This window comes from Schistocerca americana, chromosome X (assembly GCF_021461395.2).
Source record: "Schistocerca americana isolate TAMUIC-IGC-003095 chromosome X, iqSchAmer2.1, whole genome shotgun sequence".
NCBI lineage: Eukaryota > Metazoa > Arthropoda > Insecta > Orthoptera > Acrididae > Schistocerca > Schistocerca americana.
Window position 1 is genome coordinate 625199559 of NC_060130.1, and position 26577 is coordinate 625226135.

General features: G+C 39.4%; 1 protein-coding gene across 1 annotated transcript in view; it reads left to right on the forward strand.

Moving 5' to 3' along the window:
• Positions 1-26577, forward strand: part of LOC124555753 (hemicentin-1-like) — an 817128-nt gene that overhangs the window by 408573 nt on the left and 381978 nt on the right. The window contains exons 27-28 of the mRNA XM_047129776.1: positions 2207-2328; positions 14932-15075. Coding sequence (XP_046985732.1) covers positions 2207-2328; positions 14932-15075 — 266 coding nt within the window. The remainder of the gene's footprint in view (positions 1-2206; positions 2329-14931; positions 15076-26577) is intronic.

The window sequence follows — 26577 nt, forward strand, 5'->3', positions numbered from 1 at the left end:
AAAGAAAATATATACTGTGAGGGCAATGTCAAAATTCCCAGACTATTGAATAGGGGTCGACAAGAGGTTGTCAAACTTACACCACACATAGCTCGAACAGCCCGTTTTTGAGCCAAAAATACCCTTTTTGAATCAGAAGAATTACCCCAAAAAATTATACCATATGACATAAGCGTATGAAAATATGCGAAGTAGACTACTTTTTGTGTTGAATCGTCACTTATTTCAGATACTGTTCTAATGGTAAATAAAGCAACATTTAGTTTCTGAACAAGATCCTGGACATGGGCTTTCCACTACAGCTTACTATCTATCCGAACACCTAGGAACTTGAACTGTTCCATCTCACTTATAATATGCCCATTCTGTCTGATCAAAATATCAGTTCTTGTTGAATTGTGAGTTATAAACTGTAAAAACTGAGTCTTACTGTGATTTAACATCAAATTATTTTCCACAAGCCACGAACTTATTTAATGAACTACATTATTGGATAATGTTTCAATATTACACACAAGATCCTTCACTACCAAGCTGGTGTCATCAGCAAACAGAAATATTTTTGAATCACCTGTAACACTAGAAGGCATATCATTTATATAAATAAGAAACAGCAGTGGCCCCAGCACCGACCCTTGGGGAACGCCCCACTTAACAGTGCCCCATTGGGACTGAACATGACTACCACTCTCAATATTGCGGAGAATGACCTTCTGCTTTCTGTTCTTAAAGTAAGAGCTGAACCAATTGTAAGCTACTCCCCTTACTCCATAATGGTCCAACTTCTGCAGTAATATTTTGCGGTCAACACAGTCAAAAACCTTCGTTAAATCAAAGAAAACACCTAGCATTCACAACCTTTTATTTAATCTGTCCAAAACATCACAGAGGAAAGAGAATGTAGCATTTTCTGTTGTTAAACCACTTCTAAAACCAAACTGTACATTTGACAGCAAATTATGTGAATTTAAAGGCTCCAGTAACCTTGTATATACAAACTTCTCGATAGCTTTAGCAAACACTGATGGCATAGAAATAGGTCTATAATTGTCAACATTATCCCTGTCTCCCTTTTTATAAAGTGGCTTCACTACTGAGTACTTTAATTGGTCAGGAAACCGACCACTCCTAAAGGAAAAGTTGAAGATATGTCTAAGTACTGGGCTAACATACATAGAACAATACTTCAGTATTCTGCTAGATACCCCGTCATATCCATGAGAGTTCTTGGGCTTTAGTGATTTAATTATTAACTCAATCTCCCTCTTGTCAGTATCATGGAGGAGCATTTCAGGTAACAGTCTCAGAACACTTTTTTCTATGAGCGCTATATGATTCCCTGTTGGGACTAGGTTTCTATTTAGTTCCCCTGTTATGTCCAGAAAGTGATTATTAAATACTGTACATATATGTGACTTATCAGTAACACGGACATTCCCACTATGCACTGATTCTATATCCTTGACCTGTCTCTGTAGACCAGTAATAGAGTAACAGATGGCAGCTGCGACTTTTAAAAATCCCATTGAAGCACAACAAGATTATGAATCTCTGGACAGTGGTATCTTAATGATCACAAAGGCCTTCATGAGTGATATGAAATAATTATCAAGACATTTAAGACATGTTTTCAGAGATGTGTGTTTCAAACTGCCATTAAGCAATCGTGATTTGCGTTTGTCATAGCTTACACAAACTACTGCATATACTAAGATGGTTCCTACAGCAGTAAGGCCATGGCTGAATTAATTGTCCAACTTAGCTAGTCCTCCTTTTCTAATTACAAGAATATCAACAGAATTTTAAAGTCCAATGTTTCTCATGAACAAAAAAAATGGCTCTAAGCACTATGGGACTTAACAGCTGAGGTCATCAGTCCCCTAGACTTAGAACAATTTAAACCTAACTAATGTAAGTAAATCACACACTGCCCGATGCAGGATTCGAACCTGTGACCATGGAAGCAGCATGGTTCTGGACTGAAGTGCCTAGAACTGCTGGGCCATAGTGGCTGGCTTCTCATGAATAACCTTCAAGTTGACACATAGTTAATACAGTACTCTTCCATACAACTTCCACTTATTGTGAGTCATTCTATTTTGTGTAGGCCTTTTTCTTATGAGACCTTAGACACTAATATATTCATTTATGTGTATGACATAATGTTTCTTGAAAAGTAATTAACTTTTTTTCTTATTCACTACAGTATATCTCGTGATGGTAACTTGCACATACATCAAGCTGATTTAGACTCTGCTGGAATTTATGCATGTGATGCAGAGAATGATGCTGGTATTACAGAAAAACTCTTTTATGTTATAGTGCACGGTAAGTCAAATCAAATCAAATCAAATTTTTATCACATAACATGCCTCATACAATCAAAGATTGTGACATAGGTCACTTGGCAATTTTAAGACTAACATACAGACTAATAAACTAATCTAAGATGACAATACATATGTACTACTTTACATAGTAATCATTTTTTTTAAATCTATGGTTATAATCTATATGGTGTTACATTTTAGAGAGATACTATATTACATGATTATCATTCAAGAAATCTTCCACACAATAGTAGCATTTCCTTTTAAATATTTTCCCATGTCTCCTTCAGATCAGGGTCACTTTTCCCCTTATGGATTTTATTTACAAGTTTCATGCGCATTTAGTGTGGAGGTTTTTCGTATAATTTGAGTCTGTGGGCAGGTAGTGCATAACTTGCACTATGTGTAGTGTCATACTGATGCAGGAAGCAATTGTCCTCAAAAAGTTGTGGGTTTCTCTTTGTGAAAATGAGAATCTCATATACATACATGCTCGGAATGGACATTAGATCTAGTTTTTCAAATAAAAGTTTGCAGTTTTCATTCTTTGTAGCTTCCACCATTGCTCAAATGATCTTTTTTTGTACTCTAAAGGTTTTGAGCAGATGAGTTTTCTCAGACCCCCAGAAAATGATGCTACACTTAACTATTGAAACAAAATGTGCATAATATACAGTTTTTTTTAACTGCCATATCAGTAATTCTATGTAAGACATTCACAAAATACACAAGATTCAGTTGGCTAAGGATGCTGTATACATGACTGCTCCACAACATATTTTTATTTATTAATACACCAAGGAATTTGATGTAGTGTGCAGTGTCCAATTTTTTTTGTCAATATAGCTAATTTCATATATACGTCTTGTTGACTGTTTCATGGTGAAATGAACAGTTTCTGTTTTAGCAACATTTATTTTCAAATTATTGTATTTTACCCTTGCCTCAACTTCCCCAAGTGTCAGCTCAGTATGATTGCTGTTGAATCAACTGCAGAAGAATGGTATTCGACTCAGCCTGGCATGGCATATCATTGATGTAATACAAAAACAGTAGTGGCCCTGATATTGAGCCTTAGGTGACACATAATTGTATGTGTTTACTTCTCAGAAAGGTATTTCTTGTCACTGTTGTTAACAGGTACTCTTTGTTTTCTGTTTGCCAAGTATCATGACATCCAGCTAAGAGATGCTCTTTGAAAACCATAGCTAGTCACTTTTTGAAGAAGCCCTCATGGTTTGCAGTGTTGAAGGGTTTGGTAAGGTTGCAAAAGATGCCAGATACACACATTCTACACACATCAAAAAACGTTTTGCATCACCTCACTTCCGAGAGTTCTGGAACCTGTACAGAAAATTGGAATAGAGATCAATGTAAATATCATTTCTGCCCTTTTTATTGCTCATGAAAATCACACATTGCATGTTGTTCCATCATACAGTGAGATCTTCAGAGGTGTTGGTCCAGATTGCTGTACACACTGGTACCTCTAATAGCCAGTAGCATGTCATATTGAATTAGTGCATGCCTGTATTCATTGTGGCATACTATCCACAAGTTCATCATGGCACTGTCCCACTCCTCAACGGAGATTTAGTGTAGATCCCTCAGAGTGGCTGGTGGGTCATGTCCTCCATAAACAGCCTTTTTCAATCTATCTCAGGCATGTTCGATAGGCTTCATGTCTGGAAAACATGCTGGACACTCTAGGCTAGCGATGTCGTTATCCTGAAGGAAGTCATTCACAAGATGTGCGTGATGGGGGCATCAATTGTCGTCCATGAAGTTGAATGCCTCGCCAATATGGTTGCACTTTCGGTCAAACGATGGCATTTACGAATCGTACAGTCGATACATCTACATCTACATCTACATCCATACTCCGCAAGCCACCTGACGGTGTGTGGCGGAGGGTACCCTGAGTACCTCTATCAGTTCTCCCTTCTACTCCAGTCTCGTATTGTTCATGGAAAGAAGGATTGTCGGTACGTAGGAGGGAGCAATATACTGCTTGACTCTTCGGTGAAGGTATGTTCTCGAAACTTTAACAAAAGCCCATACCAAGCTACTGAGCATCTCTCCTGCAGAGTCTTCCACTTGAGTTTATCTATCATCTCTGTAACGCTTTCGCGATTACTAAATGATCCTGTAATGAAGCGCGCTGCTCTCCGTTGGATCTTCTCTATCTCTTCTATCAAACCTATCTGGTACGGATCCCACACTGTTGAGCAGTATTCAAGCAGTGGGCGAACAAGCATACTGGAACCTACTTCCTTTGTTTTCGGATTGCATTTTCTTAGGATTCTTCCAATGAATCGCAGTCTGGCATCTGCTTTATCGATGATCAACTTTATATGATCATTCCGTTTAAATCACTCCTAATGCATACTCCCAGATAATTTATGGAATTAACTGCTTCCAGTTGCAGACCTGCTATCTTGTAGCTAAATGATAAGGGATCTATCTTTCTATGTATTTGCAGCACATTACACTTGTCTACATTGAGAATCAATTGCCATTCCCTGCACCATGCGTCAATTCGCTGCAGATCCTCCTGCATTTCAATACAATTTTCCATTGTTACAACCTCTCGATACACCACAGCATCATCTGCAAAAAGCCTCAGTGAACTTCCGATGTCATCCACAATGTCATTTATGTATATTGTGAATAGCAATGGTCCTATGACACTCCCCTGTGGCACACCTGAAATCACTCTTACTTCGGAAGACTTCTCTCCATTGAGAATGACATGCTGCATTCTGTTATCTAGGAACTCCTCAGTCCAATCCCACAATTGGTCTGATAGTCCATATGCTCTTACTTTGTTCATTAAACAACTGTGGGGAACTGTATCGAATGCCTTGCGGAAGTCAAGAAACACGGCATCTACCTGTGAACCCGTGTCTATGGCCCTCTGAGACTTGTGGACGATTAGCGTGAGCTGGGCTTCACACGACCATCTTTTTCTAAACCCATGCTGATTCCTACAGAGTAGATTTCTAGTCTCCAGAAAAGTCATTATACTCGAACATAATACGTGTTCCAAAATTCTACAACTGATCGATGTTAGAGATATAGGTCTATAGTTCTGCACATCTGTTCGACGTCCCTTCTTGAAAATGGGGATGAACTGTGCCCTTTTCCAATCCTTTGGAATGCTACGCTCTTCTAGAGACCTACGGTACACTGCTGCAACAAGGGGGGCAAGTTCCTTCACGTACTCTGTGTAAAATCGAACTGGTATCCCATCAGGTCCAGCGGCCTTTCCTCTTCTGAGCAATTTTAATTGTTTCAGTGTCGTCTATTTCGATATCTACCATTTTGTCACCTGTGCAACAATCTAGAGAAGGAGCTACAGTGCAGTCTTCCTCTGTGAAACAGCTTTGGAGAAAGACATTTAGTATTTCGGCCTTTAGTCTGTCATCCTCTGTTTCAGTACCATTTTGGTCACTGAGTGTCTGGACATTTTGTTTTGATACACCTACCGCTTTGACATAAGACCAAAATTTCTTAGATTTTCTGCCAAGTCAGTACATAGAACTTTACTTTTGAATTCATTGAACGCCTCTCGCATAGTCCTCCTCACACTACATTACACTTCGCGTAATTTTTATTTGTCTGCAAGGCTTTGGCTATGTTTATGTTTGCTGTGAAGTTCCCTTTGCTTCCGTAACAGTTTTCTAACTCGGTTGTTGTACCATGGTGGCTCTTTTCCATCTCTTACGATCTTGCTTGGCACATACTCATCTAACGCATATTGTACGATGGTTTTGAACTTTGCCCACTGATCTTCAACACTATCTGTACTTGAAAAAAACTTTTGTGTTGAGCCATCAGGTACTCTGTAATCTGCTTTTTGTCACTTTTGCTAAACAGAAAAATCTTCCTACCTTTTTTAATATTTCTGTTTACGGCTGAAATCATCGATGCCGTAACCGCTTTATGATCGCTGATTCCCTGTTCTGCGTTAACTGTTTCAAATAGTTCAGGTCCGTTTGTCACCAGAAGGTCTAATATGTTATCGCCACGAGTTGGTTCTCTGTTTAACTGCTCAAGGTAGTTTTCAGATAAAGCACTTAAAAAAAATTACACTGGATTCTTTGTCCATGCCACCCATTATGAACGTTTGAGTCTCCCAGTCTATATCTGGCAAATTAATACCTCCACCCAGAACTATAACATGGTGGGGAAATCTACTCTAAATATTTTCCAAATTATCCTTCAGGTGCTCAGCCACAACAGCTGCTGAGCCCGGGGGCCTATAGAGACATCCAATTACCATGTCTGATACTGCTTTAAGTGTGACCTTAACCCAAATCATTTAACATTTCGGATCTCCGTCAATTCCCTTCAATACTATTGCACTTCTTATCGCTATAAACACGCCTCCCCCTTCACTGTCCAGCCTGTCTCTGTGGTATACATTCCAATCTGAATTTAGGATTTCATTACTGTTTGCGTCTGGTTTCAGCCAACTTTCGGTCCCTAGTACTATATGGGCATTGTGACCGTTTATTAATGAGAGCAGTTCTGGGACCTTTCTATAGATGCTCCTGCAATTTACTATTAGCACATTAATACTGTTATTCCCGTTGCATTTTGCCTACTCCTACCTTGCCGTGTCTCAGGAGACGTCTTGTTGTGCCTAGGGAGGGAATTCTCTAACCTAAAAAACCCCCATGTGCACTCCACACGTACTGCGCTACCCTTTTAGCCGCTTCTGGTGTGTAGTGCACGCCTGACCTATTCAGGGGGACCCTACATTTCTCCACCCGATAGCAGAGGTCAAGAAATTTGCACCCCATATCTCCGCAGAATCGTCTGAGCCTCTGGTTTAAGCCTTCCACTGGGCTCCAAACCAGAGGACTGTGATCGGTTCTGGGAATGATACTACAAATAGTTAGCTCTGATTCCACCCCGCGAGCAAGGCTTTCCACCTTCACCAATTCTGCCAACCACCTGTACGAACTGAGGATGACCTCTGAACCCAGATGGCAGGAGTCATTGGTGCCGACATGAGCAACAATTTGCAGTCGGGTGCACCCAGTGCTCTCTATCGCCGCCGGTAGGGCCTCCTCCACATTTCGAATGAGACCCCCCAGCAAGCAGACAGAGTGAACGCTGGCCTTCTTCCCCGACCTTTCCGCTATTTCCCTAAGGGGCTCCATCACCTGTCTAATGATGGAGCTCCCAATAACTAATAAACCCCTCCCCCCATGTGCCTGCTCGGGCCTTGCTGAACGAGCAGCCACATGTCCACTGACAGACAGAGCAGGCGATGCCACACGGCCAGCCTCCACATTGACCCTCCGCCTCGTGCGCCGCGAATGCCGCTGAACCCGCCACTCCCCTTGGGGAGAGGATGGCCCAACCGCGCCCGGTACCCGCGAAGATGTCTCGACAGCAGGGACAGTGGGTGAAGCATGTAACACCTGGGGTGTACCTTGCGACGCACCAGACTCCCCACTGCCGCTACACTCCGAGGCAGCAGCCTGAAGACGGCTGACCGCGGCCATCAACACGTTCAGCTGTTCGCGACCAGTGGCCAGCTCCTCCTGCGTCCGTACACAGCAGTCACACATCCTATCCATCCTAAGGATTCAATTTACTGAAGAGAGTTAATCAACTTTTAACTAGACTGCTAATTCCTTAAGTCAGCTGATTATTGACTAAACTGTGTTTGCTAGCCACTTCTTGTAGAAAACAATGAAAATAACACTACTTGTCTCTGGACTGTATTGAAAACAAACACTAGCACTACTGGCACTATGGTTGACTAAAGGGACTCTCTCTGACTGTATTCAAAACAAACACGAAATCTATGGAACACTATTAATAGCACTTGACAATTAAAGCTTCCTAAAAGCAAAAACACACGGAAGAAGTAGCCTTCCATGACCACCAGCTGCATAGTTGGCCCCACATAAGGCCACCCACAACTTTAGGGATCCTCCACCTAGCTGCACTCGCTGGACAGTGTGTCTAAGGCGTTTAAAGTGACTGGGCTGCCTCCAAACACATCTCCGATGATTGTCTGGTTGAAGGCATATGCGACACTCATGTGTGAAGAGAATGTGATGCCAATTCTGAGCGTTTCATTCAGCATGTTGTTGGGCCCATCTGTACCACACTGCATGGTGTCATGGTTGCAGACATGGACCTCGGCATAGATGTTTGGAGTGAAGGTGCGTGTCATGCAGCCTGTTGCACACAGTTTGAGTCGTAACATGACGTCCTGTGGCTGCACGAAAAGCATTATTCAACATGGTGGTGCTGCTGGCAGGGTTCCTCCAAGCCATAACCCAAAGATAGCAGTCATCCACTGCAGTAGTATTCCTTGGGCAACCTGAGCGAGGCATGTCATTAGCAGTTCCTGTGTCTCTGTATCTCCTCCATGTCCAAAGAACATTGCTTTTTGTTCACTCCGAGACGCCTGGACACTTCCCTTGTTGAGAGCCCTTCCTGGCACAAAGTAACAATACGGATGTGATCCAACTTTGGTATTGAATGTCTAGGCATGGTTGAACTACAGACAACAATAGCCATGTACCTCCTTCCTGGTGGAATGACTGGAACTGATTGGCTGTCAGACCCCTCCGTCTAATAGGCACTGCTCGTGCATGGTTATTTACATCTTTGGGTGGGTTTAGTGACATCTCTGAACAGTCAGCGGGACTGTGTCTGTGATACAATATCCGCAGTCAATGCCTGTCTTCAGGAGTTCTGGGAACTGGGGTGTTGCAAAACTTTTTTGGATGTGTGTATTATCAAGACAATTGCTAACTTTTGTGACCAGTTGATTTATTGCATTGGTTGTGCTGTGGCCTTTCCTGAAACCATGCTGATTGTATTTTCTATTTGGTCACATGCAGCTCTTTCAAATATATATATATTAAATGGTAACATTGAGATAGGACTATAGTTTCCCATTACATCTTGTTTGCTCTTTTTATGAATTGGCAGGACTTCAGCATATTTTAACTGATCTGGAAAACACCTCTCTTTGAAAGATTCGTTCAGTAGGAGAGAGAGTGGATGTGCAATGCTGTACGTACTGATTCTATTATTCTAGTGGGAACCTCATCCCAACCCACTGAGTTTAAATTTTTTACAGACATTATGATTTTAATGACACCAGAGATTCAAACAAGTGAAAATTTAAATCCCGTGCAATTTCTCTCTACCATACTGGGAATTATTACATTTAAGGAAGAAATTATTGGAGGATTCACATATGGCACTGGGATCTGTAAGTGTCCTACCATTAATCATTAGTTTAGAGGGACACTTTCTCTCCATTTAACTGCCGAACTCACTTCTTATAACAGACCAAAGACATTTTTTTTAAATGAATGTATTGTTTGCAGTACACTTTGCTAGTTTAACTACTTTGTCAAATTTTTCTTGAATGTGCTTACATATTTAAAAAATATGCACTGATAGTGCAACCGTATCAGCAGCATATTGGCAAGGCATTCATCTTCATGGACAACAATTCATGCCCCCATCATGTACATCTTGTGAATGACTTCCTTCAGGATAATGACATCGGTAGCCTAGAGTGGCCAGCATGTTCTTAATGCTAGTCACTCTAATTCCTTTTGTTACCCATGACCTACTTTTGTGAGACTCAATCCATACTCTAGGAGAAGGAAAGCATTCATTGAATATGCTCATGAATTTGGTTGAAAAGTTATTGTAGTTGTCACTTGTTGGAGTGTCTTTGCTGATTGACCAAATGGTGAGGCTCAGATTTTTAATAAATACTTCCACATTTTCTAGGCTGAAGTTCTTACATCTGTTTGTTGTGCAACCTAAATTTAATTGTGGTAATGATGCAAATAGTGCTGCATGGTTTGATATTCCTAGATAAAAACTGCATTTTTCTTTGACACAGTAATTGTAACTATGTAAAATATTATGAATACATATGAAGTAGGTGCTGTAGCTCTTGTGCATTGATCAAAATTTAGATTTAGTCCATTCGTGGCTATCAGATTCTTTAAATGTGAAACAAATTTGTCATCAATTCTTACATATATGTTGAAGTCAGCACATATAACTAGCTTGTTATGCAGTTTTTCGGTTTTTAATTTGTGTAACAGAGTTTCAAATTTATATAAGAACACAGAGTTTGTATGGTACCCAGGGGATGTGTTATAAACTGATGATTAATATGATAATAATTATTGTAGATAATTAATAAAAAGAGACTTAAATGTTTCAGGGAAACATTTAAGTATAAGATGATGATTAATATGTTTCACTCTTTATGTTCTATACAACAACTTTCAAAAATATGCTCTTCATTTAAAGGACTAAAATTCTGTCTGATTTCATAGATTACTAAGGAATAAACTGCTATGCAAGAGCCTCCATGCCCATCAATTCTACAAAAACCTGGTGGGCATTTGTAGCCTGGAAGTTTATTGAGAAGACTGATATTTTCAGTCTTATTTATTGATATATTTAATTTATACAGATATAGAACAAGTCAATGTTTATTTGGACATATTACCTTTACTGATTGTTTCATACTTTCTAACAGAATTTGCACTTCATTAAGCTCGCTGATTATTCCTTCAGACAAACCTCCAATGTTCAGATGCATAATGAAATTACTACTGCATACTGGTACATTATCAGGTAAAGCATCTTTTAAAAACTAGTTTGTTTACAAGGTAAAGGAATTTCCTCTGTGTATTGACTATTTCTTCTGCCTTGTCAGAGTTGGGCCAGATCTGATTGGAATTAGCCCCTTTCACTAGTTTCCATGTTTGTAGGTACTTTAGGTGTGGCTTGTTCACTTTTGCAGCTGTTTTTGTGCATTATTTTGTCATTGCAGGAAACACCATTTGATCCTGCTGTCAGAACAACACAATCACTTTTAGTAGAAATGGCATTTTCTTGTTCTACACAGCTAATCACATTTTCAAACTTCACTCCAGGCCTTACGAAAGCCGAGGCACTCATATTTTCCTTTGCAGCATCTGATACAAAGTTTGAAACATTGCATTCATAGCTATCTTCATATATTTTGACTATCATTCCATGATGCATTTCTTTTTGTGTTGCTGCAGAACTGTTCTCCACTTTTGCATGTGATTTTAAGCACATCAGTGGTATCTTCTACATTTTCAGATGCAAGATTCTTATTGGTTGCATATTGAGTATGTGTAGAACTTTGTTCCTCATCTACTTTTGTTACACAGTATTTTTCTAAGTTTTCCTTTCTTATCATTTTAGACGTGGCACGTGTCTTGGTTAGAATGGAGCTAAATGTTTCGAAACACTAATTTTCGTCCACTTTTAAACTATTGCTCTTCCCCAGATTTTTGCATCTGTGCTCTAAACCAGCACAATTTCATCTGTAATACCTCAATATCACTTTGCAGAACTTGAATTATTGAATCCTTGTCTCTGATAGTGTTATATACTCTTTCCACATGTTTCCATTACACAGACATCACATGACCATAAGTAGTCCACAGTCACCAATTTTATGTTTATTTTGCAACAGTTTTTGTGAAAACATCATTTACAACATTTGCATTGAATACCTTTCCTGACTTTCCCATCACACAGATTACAAATACTACCACTTTTTAATTCAGTTTTATCAGAGCAATTTGCACCTACTAGTCCAATTGGTTCCACCTTTGTTTTTTCATGTTTCATTAATTTGCCTAGCAAGTAAGCAATGGTAAATTAATTTTAAAGATTTTTTAAAAAGTATTTCCTCTTTCTGATGATATACTCATAAAAATGTACTTAAGCAAACAGTTCCTTTAAATTAATCTTCAAAAGTAAACTGAAATTAGAAAATGTCATAGTGCTACTTGTTACAGCAGAAATGTCCGTTCTCTCTCTCCCTTCCCATACTATTCTTCACCAATAGCTCATCATGGAATAATCTCATGTTAGTATGTTAGATGTGTGTCTGATAAAGTTATGGAGTGATTTAATTATGCATGGAAACACATAAGAATAACCTGTGAATCAAAAAGCATGCATAATGCAAAAATACCTCAGCAAAATATGTCCACTTTTTCTATAGTACTGTATGGCATCTTTTCTGTTATGTTGGTGACTGCTCCCTTAGAAGTGTGGTTGCTAAACCATTCAACATTATGACAGACAGGTGGCAGTGGATCATGGACTGATACGTGTGATGAAGCATTGCAGTGAAGTACCATACAACTTCAGTGGTTGTAACAGTTGTTGCAACCACGTCCCTATAAGTTTAGAGTGAAGTTTGATAAACTTTGTTGTTCACATGGGTTTATAAGAAATCTGTTAGTGTCATGTTTAGTCACTGCCCAAGACTGTGCATTGAAGTAGTCCTTAGAAATGCATGGAAAAGGTATTGGTTTTTTATTATATTGAAACAAGCTTGCTAATTATCAGCAGCACATCTTACAGATAGGGGGAGAAAATGTTAAAGGAAAGTTTTGTAGAAATCTTCATTCAAACTTCAAAGAAAATTAAAGGAAAAATGGACACTGAACTTTGATACACTTTTTTCAAAGATAAACACATTCTGGATTAACAACACAAGCATAAATCATATAGTTAAAAATAAGCACTAGTATACATGGGCCCCACATCAACTCACTCACCAGATAGAAGTAATAGTGGGGAAACTTGTGGCTTACATAACCATCACCATTATCATTATCATCATCATCATCATCATCCATCATCATCATCGTCATCATCAGCTTTATGCATCTAAGTATGTCCTGTCACTTTCCTTGTGCGCATGTAGTTTCCATTATGTTCTTTTATCATAAAGTATCAAGCAACAAATTTCATTTGCTCAAAAACTAAAACCAAATTAGGTTGCTCTTAGCCCTCCACGTTGAAAGTTTAGTAGCTCAGAAATGTACAGAATGACACACATTAACTTAATCAACTACTTAGACCTTTTGTATACATAGTTACAATGATTTATTTATTTAGCATATAGTAATACAAAGAAGTGAAATATATGTAAATTACATAATTTACAAACTAAATATAACTAAAACACTAAATCTACAAATTATATCTAAATTTTCAATCCACTCAAGCACTGCCTCTGTCACTTCGAAGAAGTCTTATAGATATCCATGGTAAGCTCATCTGCTATAGCTTGTTATAATGTGTTTGACGGTCTGACGTTCACTGCCACTGTCCCATTGAGAAGATGGAGCCTTTCCCCATTAGTGGAGGCTTTTGCATAGATGCCTGGCCTGTATAAATCCTGTTAATTGCCGCCAAAGCTTGTCACACTAATTCTGTGCTGGCTGGTCTTACGACAATCTGATATTCCTCATGGGCAATGCTGCTCTAAAGTTTTCACCACTTCATGTTGAAATCCACTGCTTGCAGGGGTTCTGCCAATATGATGGATAAGTGGCTGGATATTAATAGGGTCAGTTTAAATGCAAGCACATGAGAGAGGGTTGGGAGTAAGGGTTTTTAATTAATTTTTCATACAACTTGAGAAGACCATTCTGTCTTCACAGATCTAGTGGTGGAATGTGGCTTAGAAAAGGTAACCAGTAATGGGAAGTAGACTTATGCATCCTGTTATTGTCCAAATTGTTGCATGTGGCTGAACATTAATTTATCTCATATGTGAACTGTTAAATCATGCTGGAGCACAATATACACCATCAGAGTAAACAATTCTTAAGGAAGAATGTTATAGTGTGTTAGCTCTTGTATCACATGAGGTACCATTGCATGGTCTCAACTTTCCTGTGATGTTTTCTATGTGTTTTTTGTAGGACAAGAGTCAATCAAGAGCTACACTATCGATACAATTATATATGAGAGCAAGGTTCACATGACCGTATGAAGTTTTACAATTGGTGCATCTGTAACTGGAAAGTCATGTATCATGCTCTAGTGTCATAGAGACAATGGCAAGAGGAGCAGTGGGAGAATGTTTTTGATGTAATTGCCATGAAAAGCAATTCAGATTATTATAGTCTCTGCAAAAGTGCTTAAGACAAATGACAGTGAACTGAAATGAAAAGAAAACAAAAACTGTGTAATGGAACTGATATGATCATTTCTTGTTAATAAGTCAGTGTGATGCATACAAACAAGAAATAAAATAACATTCCTGAAATATTAAAAATCTTAACCTGTGTTACCAAAAAACTAGTCAAGAACAAAGTATATACATTTGCTCTCGTAACACATAATGAGTAATTCAGAATATTATTGAATGCAAGAAATATAAGAGTTTAGTTGTAGTTTAAAAAGACATTTCACTCAAGATTACTGCAGTTACGATTTAAATGTAGCATTTCGTATCTGTGAAGCCTTTTGAATTTCAAACCAAAATTATTTGTCTGTATCATAAAATAAGAAGATAAATTAAATTTGTTGCACATTTCATGTTTTATCCTGCAAGTTATGGCTTTGATTTATTCCTTGTCAGTCTTTATTTTTTAATATACCTTGAATGATGATAACTGCATAATAAAAGATATCTTAAAGTATTTCCTATAACAGTCGCATACTTGAACACCACATAAGAGGAAAACATTTAATCTGTTTATTGGTCCTACTGTGATTATATGTTTTCTTTTTATTTTAATAGCACCTCCTCAAATTGTTGATGCCATACCATCGAAGATTGAACTAATGGCTGGTGAAAGCCTTTCTGTCGCATGTAGTGCTTATGGAAGTCCAATGCCACACTTAAGTTGGAGGAGGAATGGCTATACAATCCTAAGAGGGGAAGGTATGTTGTTCTGTAAACCACCCTGTGTGTCTAACTTTGCTGCAATATGGTCAGTTCTGTTGTATAAATTACATTCATTGTACTAGAGTAAGTGTACATATTTGTTATTAGTATACTATGACACCTCGTTGTGCCTCATATGGTGTTTGTATCATCTTCTGCTCATGGTGACGGGGGGGGGGGGGGGGGGGCATAGCACACACATGATCACTCAATTTACTGCTTCCTACCACATAAACAATAGGGAAACATTTCTGGATAAACTTAGAGCATATTGAATTTAAATTTTCTGGTAATGTTATAGTATTAGTCAGAGATTACAAATATAGACTGAGAGACTCGTGGTTAAGGGCGGATAACAGGAACAGTGAAATTGTTCCAAATATCTTATCTGAAAATTAAGCTGAGCAATTGATCAGAGAGTGGACTCATGAGTGTAACACTGCAGTTCTCCTGGATACAAATGACTCCTGACTTTCCTACTCAGTTAATTTAGAGCATAGAATCTGCAATCATAATGCCGTAATAGCATTGTTGACTACATTTGTAAGTAAGAATACAAAGAACGATAGAAAGATATGGTAGAACAGTCCACAGGTGCACTGCCAGGTCATAGCATCCGGTGGGACACTATGAACCAGCAGTACACCTGTGGACTGTTCTCTCAGCTAATACACTGGAAGAAACTGAAGAATCACAAGGTAGGAAGATTCTTTCTTTGTTAATATTCTGTAGGGAGTACCCTATGTATTGTTACATGTTGACTTTGAACGCATTGCTTCCAATGCCTTTTCTTGGTGGTATATATGAGAGCTTTGTATTCAGTTTTCAGTGTTCTATACAACAATAGCCTAGCCTGATCCTAAAGCTCTTTGATAAAATGTGTGCTTCTGTAGTAAACATGTTTTCAGATTAGTAAGCTCTGCACACCAAGCTGTATTGAAATGTCTAGCAATTTTCTGTATTGGAATGGCCACACTTTGAGTGTCTTGTAAGACAGTTGTTGGTGTCTGTGCCATGTAGTCTATGCTGTGGTTAGCATCTCCTCATATTTAAAGCGCAATTTCTGCACTTAACTTTTCCCCTTTAGCCTTTCTGAAATGAATGTCAAATAAAAACACCTTTCAGCTGACTAACTTTCCAATTGTTATTTTATTGAATAACTAGTTTCGGTAATATATTATGCCATCTTCTGGCTCTCTGACCCCTGACTGAAGTGTAGCAAGATTCCCGCCTCTGGTCCAGTCAAAGTAGGAGCCACCATTGAATGACTGCCATCCATGGATTATTGACAAAGTGATCCTTTTGATCATCACTTGCCAACTCCTTTGATCATCACTTGCTGATTTGACAGTCTTTACCGAATGGCTGGAGTCCCACAACCATCTGTATACAAATGGACGTACAGAGACTTTATGTGATGTACCTGATAATGGGACATTGCTAATGAAATCAACTTAAGGAAGGTAACAGTAGTGATTGATTTCAATAGGTGTTTTGATTCAACATTCTGTACTGAACAGCAAAGGTCTCACAACCATCTGTATAGAGATGGACATACAGAGAATTTTTGAAATAGTATCAAAGATGATTGCGTTCCCATTCCATATTCCTTCATTGTAAACCAGGATCCAACAAATCTATCATAACCACTTTGTGGTCACCTCCAGTATTGTGCTGAAAGACTCTCCAAGAGTTCATTTTGCTGCAGCACCAGCATAGTTTTCATATGTGGCTGGCTGTGCGGCACATGGAAGTTTAATTAATTAATTACTTCCCGCATTTGTATTTGAGGATATTGTGTCAGTGTCCGTTACTATTATATGTGCTGAACCCTGAGCATAATGAACTGCATGTCTCACCCCATCGATGCACAATTCACTGTAGTGTGAATATTGTATGTAAATCCTCATTAGTGTTAGTTTACCAAGTGTGGACTTGAAAGTTACTATTGCAGTGTGTGTGTCACAAAATTGGGGTATTTTTGGTACTTGAACAAATTTTTGGAAAAGTGCTATTGTAGCTCTCCCATTTGGATAAGCTACAATTTTCATTATGTTAACTGCAAACTGAAGAATCTTATTGTGTTTTATGTATGGCTCTTGAATATACACATCATAGATGTCGCCATCTTCAACTAATTTATGTATTTCAGTCATTACTATCACACAGGACATCACATTTGTTTGTAACATGTGCATTGTCAAGGATGTTTAGTAAACCATAATGTTTCCGGAAACATTAGGAGAAATCAAACTAGATCCATCCATACATTTTGGCAAAGTCTTTTCAAGTTTGATCCAGGTCAGGAATCTCTTGCATCATTTTGAACACTTGCCTCGGGAGGTTGGAGAGCTGTACATTTGTTGGTAGGTTGTTCACTTTGAACTGAATTTGGTCAGTTGCTTCAGCACCCAGAAAGACCACTGAGCCACCTCTTGTATGTGCCATGTGTGTAATGTGGCACAAGGATATTTGAAATGTGTTGATGTCCTCCAGTCTATTTACCCATAAATTGTGTTAGAGATTTTTATGCATGTCTTTCAGTTTCTGTTGCATGCCCGCAGCTGATGTAATGCCCATTGAGGGCAGTTTCAGATTCTGGACAGATTGTGGCTTATCAGGTGTAACAGCTTCTGATGATTCTCCAGAATCACTGTCAGTCCCACTAGATAAGACTTGAGGGAATGTTAAGAGTCTCCAAAAGGGTAGCACTATCCGTACGACCATGTCTAGTATCAAACTATATGGTTAAAACCGTCCTTCTAGTTGATGTCCTGTTACTTATGTAATGAGTCTCTTATCCAGACAGACATAGTCAGATGTAAATTGTCTGTTGTAAAGTCACTTCATAAAAGGAGACAAAATTTCTCTACCACAAGGACAACAACTAACAAGATGTCTGCCCTTGTATGTCTATACTCTGCAAGTGGAGGATACTTCTGGTATGACTAGCATTTCCCTCTTCCATGTTCTGTTTGCAATTGACGCATGAGAAGAATGACTTTGTATGAACCTCCATATGAGGTCTAATTTCTGCGAGCTTCTCATTGTTGTCGTATCACAAGACAAATGAGGGAGGAAGTAATACATTTCCAACTCTTCTTCAAATGTATGCTGTCAGAATTTCAATGGTAAACAACTCTGAGATACACAATACCTCTCTTGAAATGTCAGCCAGTGGAGTTTGTTTAGCATCTTCATAATGCTCTTGCACTTCCTAAATGATCCCATGACAGAACGGTCTCTTTCTCATTGTATATTCTTTATGTTTTTTATTAATTTGAATTCTTAAGTTTCCAAAATTGTTGTGTAATGCTGAAGAATGGTTGTACATGTGTTTGTAAGTCACTTCTTTGATGTGTGAAATACATTACATTAAGATGATGAATCTTAGCCTGACATTTGCTTCTCCTACAGGTAATGTTATGTCATTATTCCACTTTAGGTCACTCTGGAGCATTAATCCTAGGTATTTGATGATTTTTGCTACTTGTGACTTATTGTCAACAGTAATATTGAACAGTTATAGATCTCTTCATCTATTTATGCACAATGTGTTACATTTATTTACATTAAATTTCTGATGTCAGTTAGTTAGTTTTTTAGATTTTCATATCCAAAATTGTAATAATGTTTGAGCATAAAACATATTCCGGTATTTTATAACAGTCCGACATCAGCAATATAGGCCTACAATTTTAATACATTTAGCAGCTGTGAGTAAAAATATGATACACTACTGGCCATTAAAATTGCTACACCAAGAAGAAATGCAGATGATAAATGGGTATTCAGTGGACAAATATATTATACTAGAACTGACATGGGATTACATTTTCACACAATTTGGGTGCATAGCTCCTGAGAAATCAGTACCCAGAACAACCACCTCTGGCCGTAATAACGGCCTTGATATGCCTGGGCATTGAGTCAAACAGAGCTTGGATGGCGTGTACAGGTACAGCTGCTCATGAAGCTTCAACACGGTACCACAGTTCATCAAGACTGGTGTATTGTGACGATCCAGTTGCTCGGCCACCGTTGACCTGATGTTTTCAATTGGCGAGAGATCTTGAGAATGTGCTGGCCAGGGCAGCAGTTGAACATTTTCTGTATCCAGAAAGGCCCGTACAGGACTTGCAATATGTGGCCATGCATTATCCTGCTGAAATGTAGGGTTTCGCAGGGATCGAATGAAGGGTAGAGCCACAGCTCATAACACATCTGAAATGTAACATACATTGTTCAAAGTGCTGCCAATTCGAACAAGAGGTGACCGAGACGTGTAACCAATGGTACCTCATACCATCACGCCGGCTGATACGCCAGTATGGCGATGACGAATACATGCTTCCAATGTGCGTTCGCTGCGATGTCACCAAACATGGATGTGACCATCATGATGCTGTAAACGGAACCTGCATTCATAAAAAAAAATGATGTTTTGCAGTTTGTGCACCCAGGTTCGTCACTGAGTACATCATTGCAGGTGCTCCTTTCTGTGATGCAGCGTCAAGGGTAACCACAGCCATGGTCTCTGAGCTGATAGTCCATGCTGCTGCAAATGTCATCAAACTGTTCGTGCAGATGGTTGTTATCTTGCAAACGTTCCCATCTGTTGACTCAGGGATCGAGACATGGCTGCAAGATGTGTTACAGCCATGTGGATAAGATGCCTGTCATCTCAACTGCTAGTGATACGAGGCTGTTGGGATCCAGCACAGCATTCTGTATTACCCTCCTGAACCCACCGATTCCATATTCTGCTAACAGTCATTGGATCTCAACCAACGCGAGCAGCAATGTCGCGATACGATAAACCGCAATCACCTTTATCAAAGTCAGAAATGTGATGGTATGCATTTCTCCACCTTACACGAGGCATCACAACAACTTTTCACCAGGCAACGCCGGTCAACTTTTAAAACTTCTACTTAATTATTATCTACTCGTCAGTAAGGAAATCCTCAAAACTTCGAAGACAGATGAACTGACTTATCAAAAGTGCATGTCATCTGATGTTATCTAGAATCATAAGTAGAAGATTAAAACGAAATTTTTCTCAACATAACTGAAATATTCATAGATTGCCTGGATCTTCATGAAGTGTGTGATTTACAGTGAAAGTGATCAGTTCCAGTTTTAAAACATTTATTCTTCCATTCGTAACAGCTGATCAAATTCATCATGACTCATTGCAAAGAGGCCGAGTTGTACAGTATGTCTTCGTAAAACAACTGACTGGTTCACAAGTCAATAAAAATACTTTTTCACATTTTTAAATCTTAGCGAAATAATACTCAAGTAACTAACACAGGTTACACTTCGAGATATCAGGTCAAAACTGCCCGTCCCAGCAGCCTCGCTGCTTCCCTATTTATATATTCTAAATAATGAATGGTCACTTGGACCATTATTACTTAATAATGACAACATATTTTTAATTGTATTTACAATTGAACGTTCCAAAGCTAAGATGTTCTGATTACACAGAATAATACGTCTAAAATTACAGAATTGAATAATGTGTGAAATTTATAATGTAAAAATGTTTTTAAATGTGAAAATTCCATCTAAATATGAGTACAATAATGAACTTCACAAAATTAATTAATACATGCTAACTACACAACAACTCACATTCCTGACAATAATTGAAGCTAAGAGGGTAAAACGAAACAGGTTTTGATTGACAGAATTTGTAACAGATGCCTAGAATTTTATAATTAGGCATATATCCGGTTACAACAATATGAGTTTAATTAATAAAGTCATTAAGATGGAATGTTCTTTACAAATTTCATCCTAAATTTACATTTTACAATATGTGCCTTCATTTGCAAGCAACAGAATAACTACTTGAATGAGTAAACTACATTTGTAAAAGTCCAATTATTTGAATAATTACAGTTTGTGATTAATACCATAGATTTTATTCCTACCATTTTCACCAATTCAAGTCTTTCCCATTACTACAATGAATGCCACAGTTTGATAAAATACACTCCTGGAAATTGAAATAAGAACACCGTGAATTCATTGTCCCAGGAAGGGGAAACTTTATTGACACATTCCTGGGGTCAGATACATCACATGATCACACTGACAGAACCACAGGCACATAGACACAGGCAACAGAGCATGCACAATGTCGGCACTAGTACAGTGTATATCCACCTTTCGCAGCAATGCAGGCTGCTATTCTCCCATGGAGACGATCGTAGAGATGCTGGATGTAGTCCTGTGGAACGGCTTGCCATGCCATTTCCACCTGGCGCCTCAGTTGGACCAGCGTTCGTGCTGGACGTGCAGACTGCGTGAGACGATGCTTCATCCAGTCCCAAACATGCTCAATGGGGGACAGATCCGGAGATCTTGCTGGCCAGGGTAGTTGACTTACACCTTCTAGAGCACGTTGGGTGGCACGGGATAAATGCGGACATGCATTGTCCTGTTGGAACAGCAAGCTCCCTTGCCGGTCTAGTAATGGTAGAACGATGGGTTCGATGACGGTTTGGATGTACCGTGCACTATTCAGTGTCCCCTCGATGATCACCAGAGGTGTACGGCCAGTGTAGGAGATCGCTCCCCACACCATGATGCCGGGTGTTGGCCCTGTGTGCCTCGGTCGTATGCAGTCCTGATTGTGGCGCTCACCTGCACGGCGCCAAACACGCATACGACCATCATTGGCACCAAGGCAGAAGCGACTCTCATCGCTGAAGACGACACGTCTCCATTCGTCCCTCCATTCACGCCTGTCGCGACACCACTGGAGGCGGGCTGCACGATGTTGGGGCGTGAGCGGAAGACGGCCTAACGGTGTGCGGGACCGTAGTCCAGCTTCATGGAGACGGTTGCGAATGGTTCTCGCCGATACCCCAGGAGCAACAGTGTCCCTAATTTGCTGGGAAGTGGCGGTGCGGTCCCCTACGGCACTGCGTAGGATCCTACGGTCTTGGCATGCATCCGTGCGTCGCTGCAGTCCGGTCCCAGGTCGACGGGCACGTGCACCTTCCGCCGACCACTGGCGACAACATCGATGTACTGTGGAGACCTCACGCCCCACGTGTTGAGCAATTCGGCGGTACGTCCACCCGGCCTCCCGCATGCCCACTATACGCCCTCGCTCAAAGTCCGTCAACTGCACATACGGTTCACGTCCATGCTGTCGCGGCATGCTACCAGTGTTAAAGACTGCGATGGAGCTCCATATGCCACGGCAAACTGGCTGACACTGACGGCAGCGGTGCACAAATGCTGCGCAGCTAGGGCCATTTGACGGCCAACACCGCGGTTCCTGGTGTGTCCGCTGTGCCGTGCGTGTGATCATTGCTTGTACAGCCCTCTCGCAGTGTCCGGAGCAAGTATGGTGGGTCTGACACACCGGTGTCAATGTGTTCTTTTTTCCATTTCCAGGAGTGTACATTGTTGTTTGTTTTATTTTGTAATAGTGTCTGCTAATTAGTCTCCAATTTAGTGTCATTTTTATGAAATACACGAATCACCACAATACCAATCATTTTACAGTGAGGTATTGTACTACATGATGTCAGGGAATTGAAGTTTTCATTAAGTCTTTGTATACTAGGTATATTACAAACTGCTGTTTGTGTATGAAAAATCAGTTGGAAACTTTCCTCATATCAGCACATTGTAGATGTCACCAGTGGCGCCAACCTTGTGTGAATGCTCTGAAAAGCTAATCATTTGCATATCACAGCATCTTCTTCCTGTCGATTAAATTTTGTGTCGCACATCATCTTCGTGGTGTAGCAATTTTAATTGCCAGTAGTTTGCTTCTACATAATTATCAAGATTGTGACTCCAAAATAGAAGAAGAACTGTATAACTCTGTTGAGAAATTTTAGCTGTTTTTTAAAATCGATAGTCATGTATCTCAAATCTGCCATTTCAGTGTCCATACAATGATTGAAAGTAGGAACCATATTACAGTCTTCCCCAATGAAACAATTCAGTAGTTAAGCCTTCTCCCATTCAAAAGCATACGAGGACAGGATTAGGCAACTTTTACTTTTGAGTGGTTTGCCTGTATACAAGGATCCTTGAGTGGAAGACACTGAACTATTAGATTTTTGAAACTTTATTATAACAACTCAAAAAAAGACATCACACGTATATTGTATCCTGATTAATTCATAATAAACTTGTTTTTACCAAAAAAAGAAAATCCTTGTAACACATACAGTGTTGTACACATGAACAGTTTGTGTCTATATAACAACCATTTTAAATAACAATAATAGTTTCAGGAACAGAAACTACTATACTTCTTAGATCGGCAAACTTTAAATAACCCGTAGGATAACCATTAACACTGCAGTGGTATACTGCATTCAGTAACTTGAATTTGACTGCAAAAAGTTTTACACTTATACATAACATTGAATGCTACCTCAAACTGGCAAGCTGGAGGTACCAACACACATAATTTAGCAACCAATAGAAGTTTTTAAACATTAACCATTAGTCAATGAAATGGGGAACATGGTTCACAGCAATTAATCAGACTGACTAGTCAGTTAACAGAAAAGGTACATTGTGCAAGGAAAATACAAATGGGTTCTTGAGCTAATTAGACTAGCCCATTAAAGTTAGCAATTGAAAGTCAGTTAAGAGTGCTTAATCACACGAATTAACAAATATAAAAAGCAATTTATAAAGCCGTAAATTTTCATCAATAAAATCACAGATCTAGTCTTCCACAAGTAATTAGGGTGGTTTAATAAGAAACAGCAACCATATTTAGTGCTACTAAAAGAAAGTATTAAGTATTCAAGGTAAGGGCCCTAGCCTACTAAAATTGGCAAATGGAAAAATGACCATTAGAAGCACAGTAAGCTCAGTTCTATGGAATAGTGTATGAAGTCCTTAGCAACTAATTGGGGCACTCTGGTGGATAACAGTAGCCCAATTTAGTAGTAGGAAAATGTTGAAAAAGCTACTCAAGCTAAGAGCGATGGCTTACCTACATTATCAAATGAAAATAACTCCTTTTTAAAAGAAACAGTAACCTTAAATCCATAGTAGGAACACTAGCTCCCACAAATTAACCAATTCAGAAGTCAATTTTTAGAAAGTAAAATCTAACCCAAATAATAGTGGATGTTGCCCTTAACAATTAGTTAGGGCAATCTGAAAGGTAACTCTAGCCAATTTTATTGTAGCAAGATTTTTAAACAGTTGCCCAGAGCAAGAATGCAAGCCCACTAAAATTAACTGATTGAAATAACAATTTTTTCTGTTTAAACAGTTACAATAAATTAGTTAGTGATGGACTTAGTACTGAACAACTAGTTAGACAATCTTGGCAACAAATACCTTAACCAGAAAAAAAATGACGAAATCTCTCTGGCTGAACCAATAGTTTCTAGCAAATAAACATTTCAACAAACATATTCTTCATGTGCCGAGGATTCTTAGACAAGATGCATCATCTTATTACAACAAGTACACACAACTTACAGTTTACTGTACCATCAGCCATGACAAGCACTGACAATAATGAATAGTCGTGAGATAAAGATTCTACCATCAGCAGAGTAATGAGCGGCATGAGTGTGAGTTCAAATCAAATGGCTCTGAGCACTATGGGACTTAACATCTGAGGTCATCAGTCCCCTAGAACTTATAACTACTTAAGCCTAACTAACCTAAGGACATCACACACATCCATGCCTGAGGCAGGATTCGAACCTGCGACCGCAGCAGTCGCGTGGTTCCAGACTGAAGCGCCTAGAACTGCTCAGCCACCGTGGCCAGCACGTGAGTTCACTAATCCTACAAGTTTCAATAAGAAAACAAAGCAAGTTCATTAGTTCACAGAAGTAGAACAGGGCCCAAACATTTAGAAAGCTTGCTCCGAAGAAGGTAGTTGACAGACAAGCAAATCAGCTGGCAAGCACTAGTTGGCACAAAAGTCAGAGCATGAAATGCTTACTAAGCAACTCTCCTCATGATCATTTCCCACACTGGCTACAGCCACTTGTGCCCAAACACTCAACTTCACGCTGTCGCTAGGCCTGGTGCAGCACAAACAGGATGAACTACAAATACTTTCCAGAAAGGGAACTTTGGACCGACATGTACACAGAAAGTAGTTCTGACTAGAGAACTGTCTACGGGATTCACTTCTGGCACAGCACTCACCTGTTAATCGGAGGAAAGAGTGTAGTTGATATAAACATATCAATCTCACATCCCCCCCCCCCAAAAAAAAAAAAAAAAAAAAAAAAAAATTATGCGTGGGGTGGGGGAGGAACCCTCCAGGCACCAAACAACTCATGATTTCAGCACTGCCTTTTCCTACCACTCAGCTTCAGTTGGTTAAGATGGTCACAGATCCTATGGTGGGTCTGAAGTTCCTGAACTAGGAAACTGACCAGAGATAGGACTTGCATGACAGTAAAAGGTCCATCACACTGCAGCAGCAACGTCTTGGTCACTCCCTGCACCTTCTTACCTGCAGCCACTGATACCACATGCCTGCCCCAGTTGTAAAGACAAGCTTCCCTCTGGTTGTTGAGAATGAAATTATTTCTTGCAGCCTTCAATTTGGCCATTAGGTCATCTGTGTCTACACACTCTGACAAAAGGTCATTGAGGGACTGAAAATTGTTCAGAAGGTGTATTGAATTGATAGGAAAACAAAGCTTGGCAGACATCATTTTATGGGTCTCATGGTAAACGGTATTGAATACCAAGGACAACCAATAAAGCAAGTGATACCATCTCCTGTGAGCCCCCATATGATATATAATGAGAGCAGACATGCTTTATCCCATGGCTAAAGAGAAACCCATGAAACTGACATGATGGGAAGACTGGAGTGTTGTCACTGACTATTGTCCGAGGTGGACCAAAACTCGTGAACTTGGTAGACTGAAGCCTAATACTTGTTTCTGAAGTAGTTTGCTTACTTGGGCTCAGTTGAATGAAATGCGTAAAGATGTCCATGATCACCAGGACAAAGCCTACAGCAGCGGGCCAAGGAATTTGATGAAAAGCTTATACAGATGCTGGTGGTCTGTAAAAAGCCCTTTACCCTGCTTGTACTGGGTTTGCCCCACATGCACTCTTGACAGTTACTGGGTCCTTAATTTCAGTGACTATCACCTTCCATGTGATGTGTTTGCCAATTTTCATATGTGCCTTGTGCACACCCAGATGGCCCCCACATAGTAACTGATGAAAATAGTGAAAGCTTAAACAATATGTATCTGAGCTGGACAGTACGAAGATAAAACAACATTGTTTTTCATAAAGTAAAAAGTGTGTGGTCACATTGACTAGAAAATATCTTTTTGGATGTGATATGTTTGAACAGCTATTGCAAATGTAAGTGCATGTAAATGCCAAGGAAAACAACAACAATACACTGTTTCTAATCGGTGTGGTAAAGTTGTGTAGTTGTGATTTGGTTTTCAAATGGACGGACTGTCGATTTGTTTTACATATTAGTTGAAATATTGTTGCAGG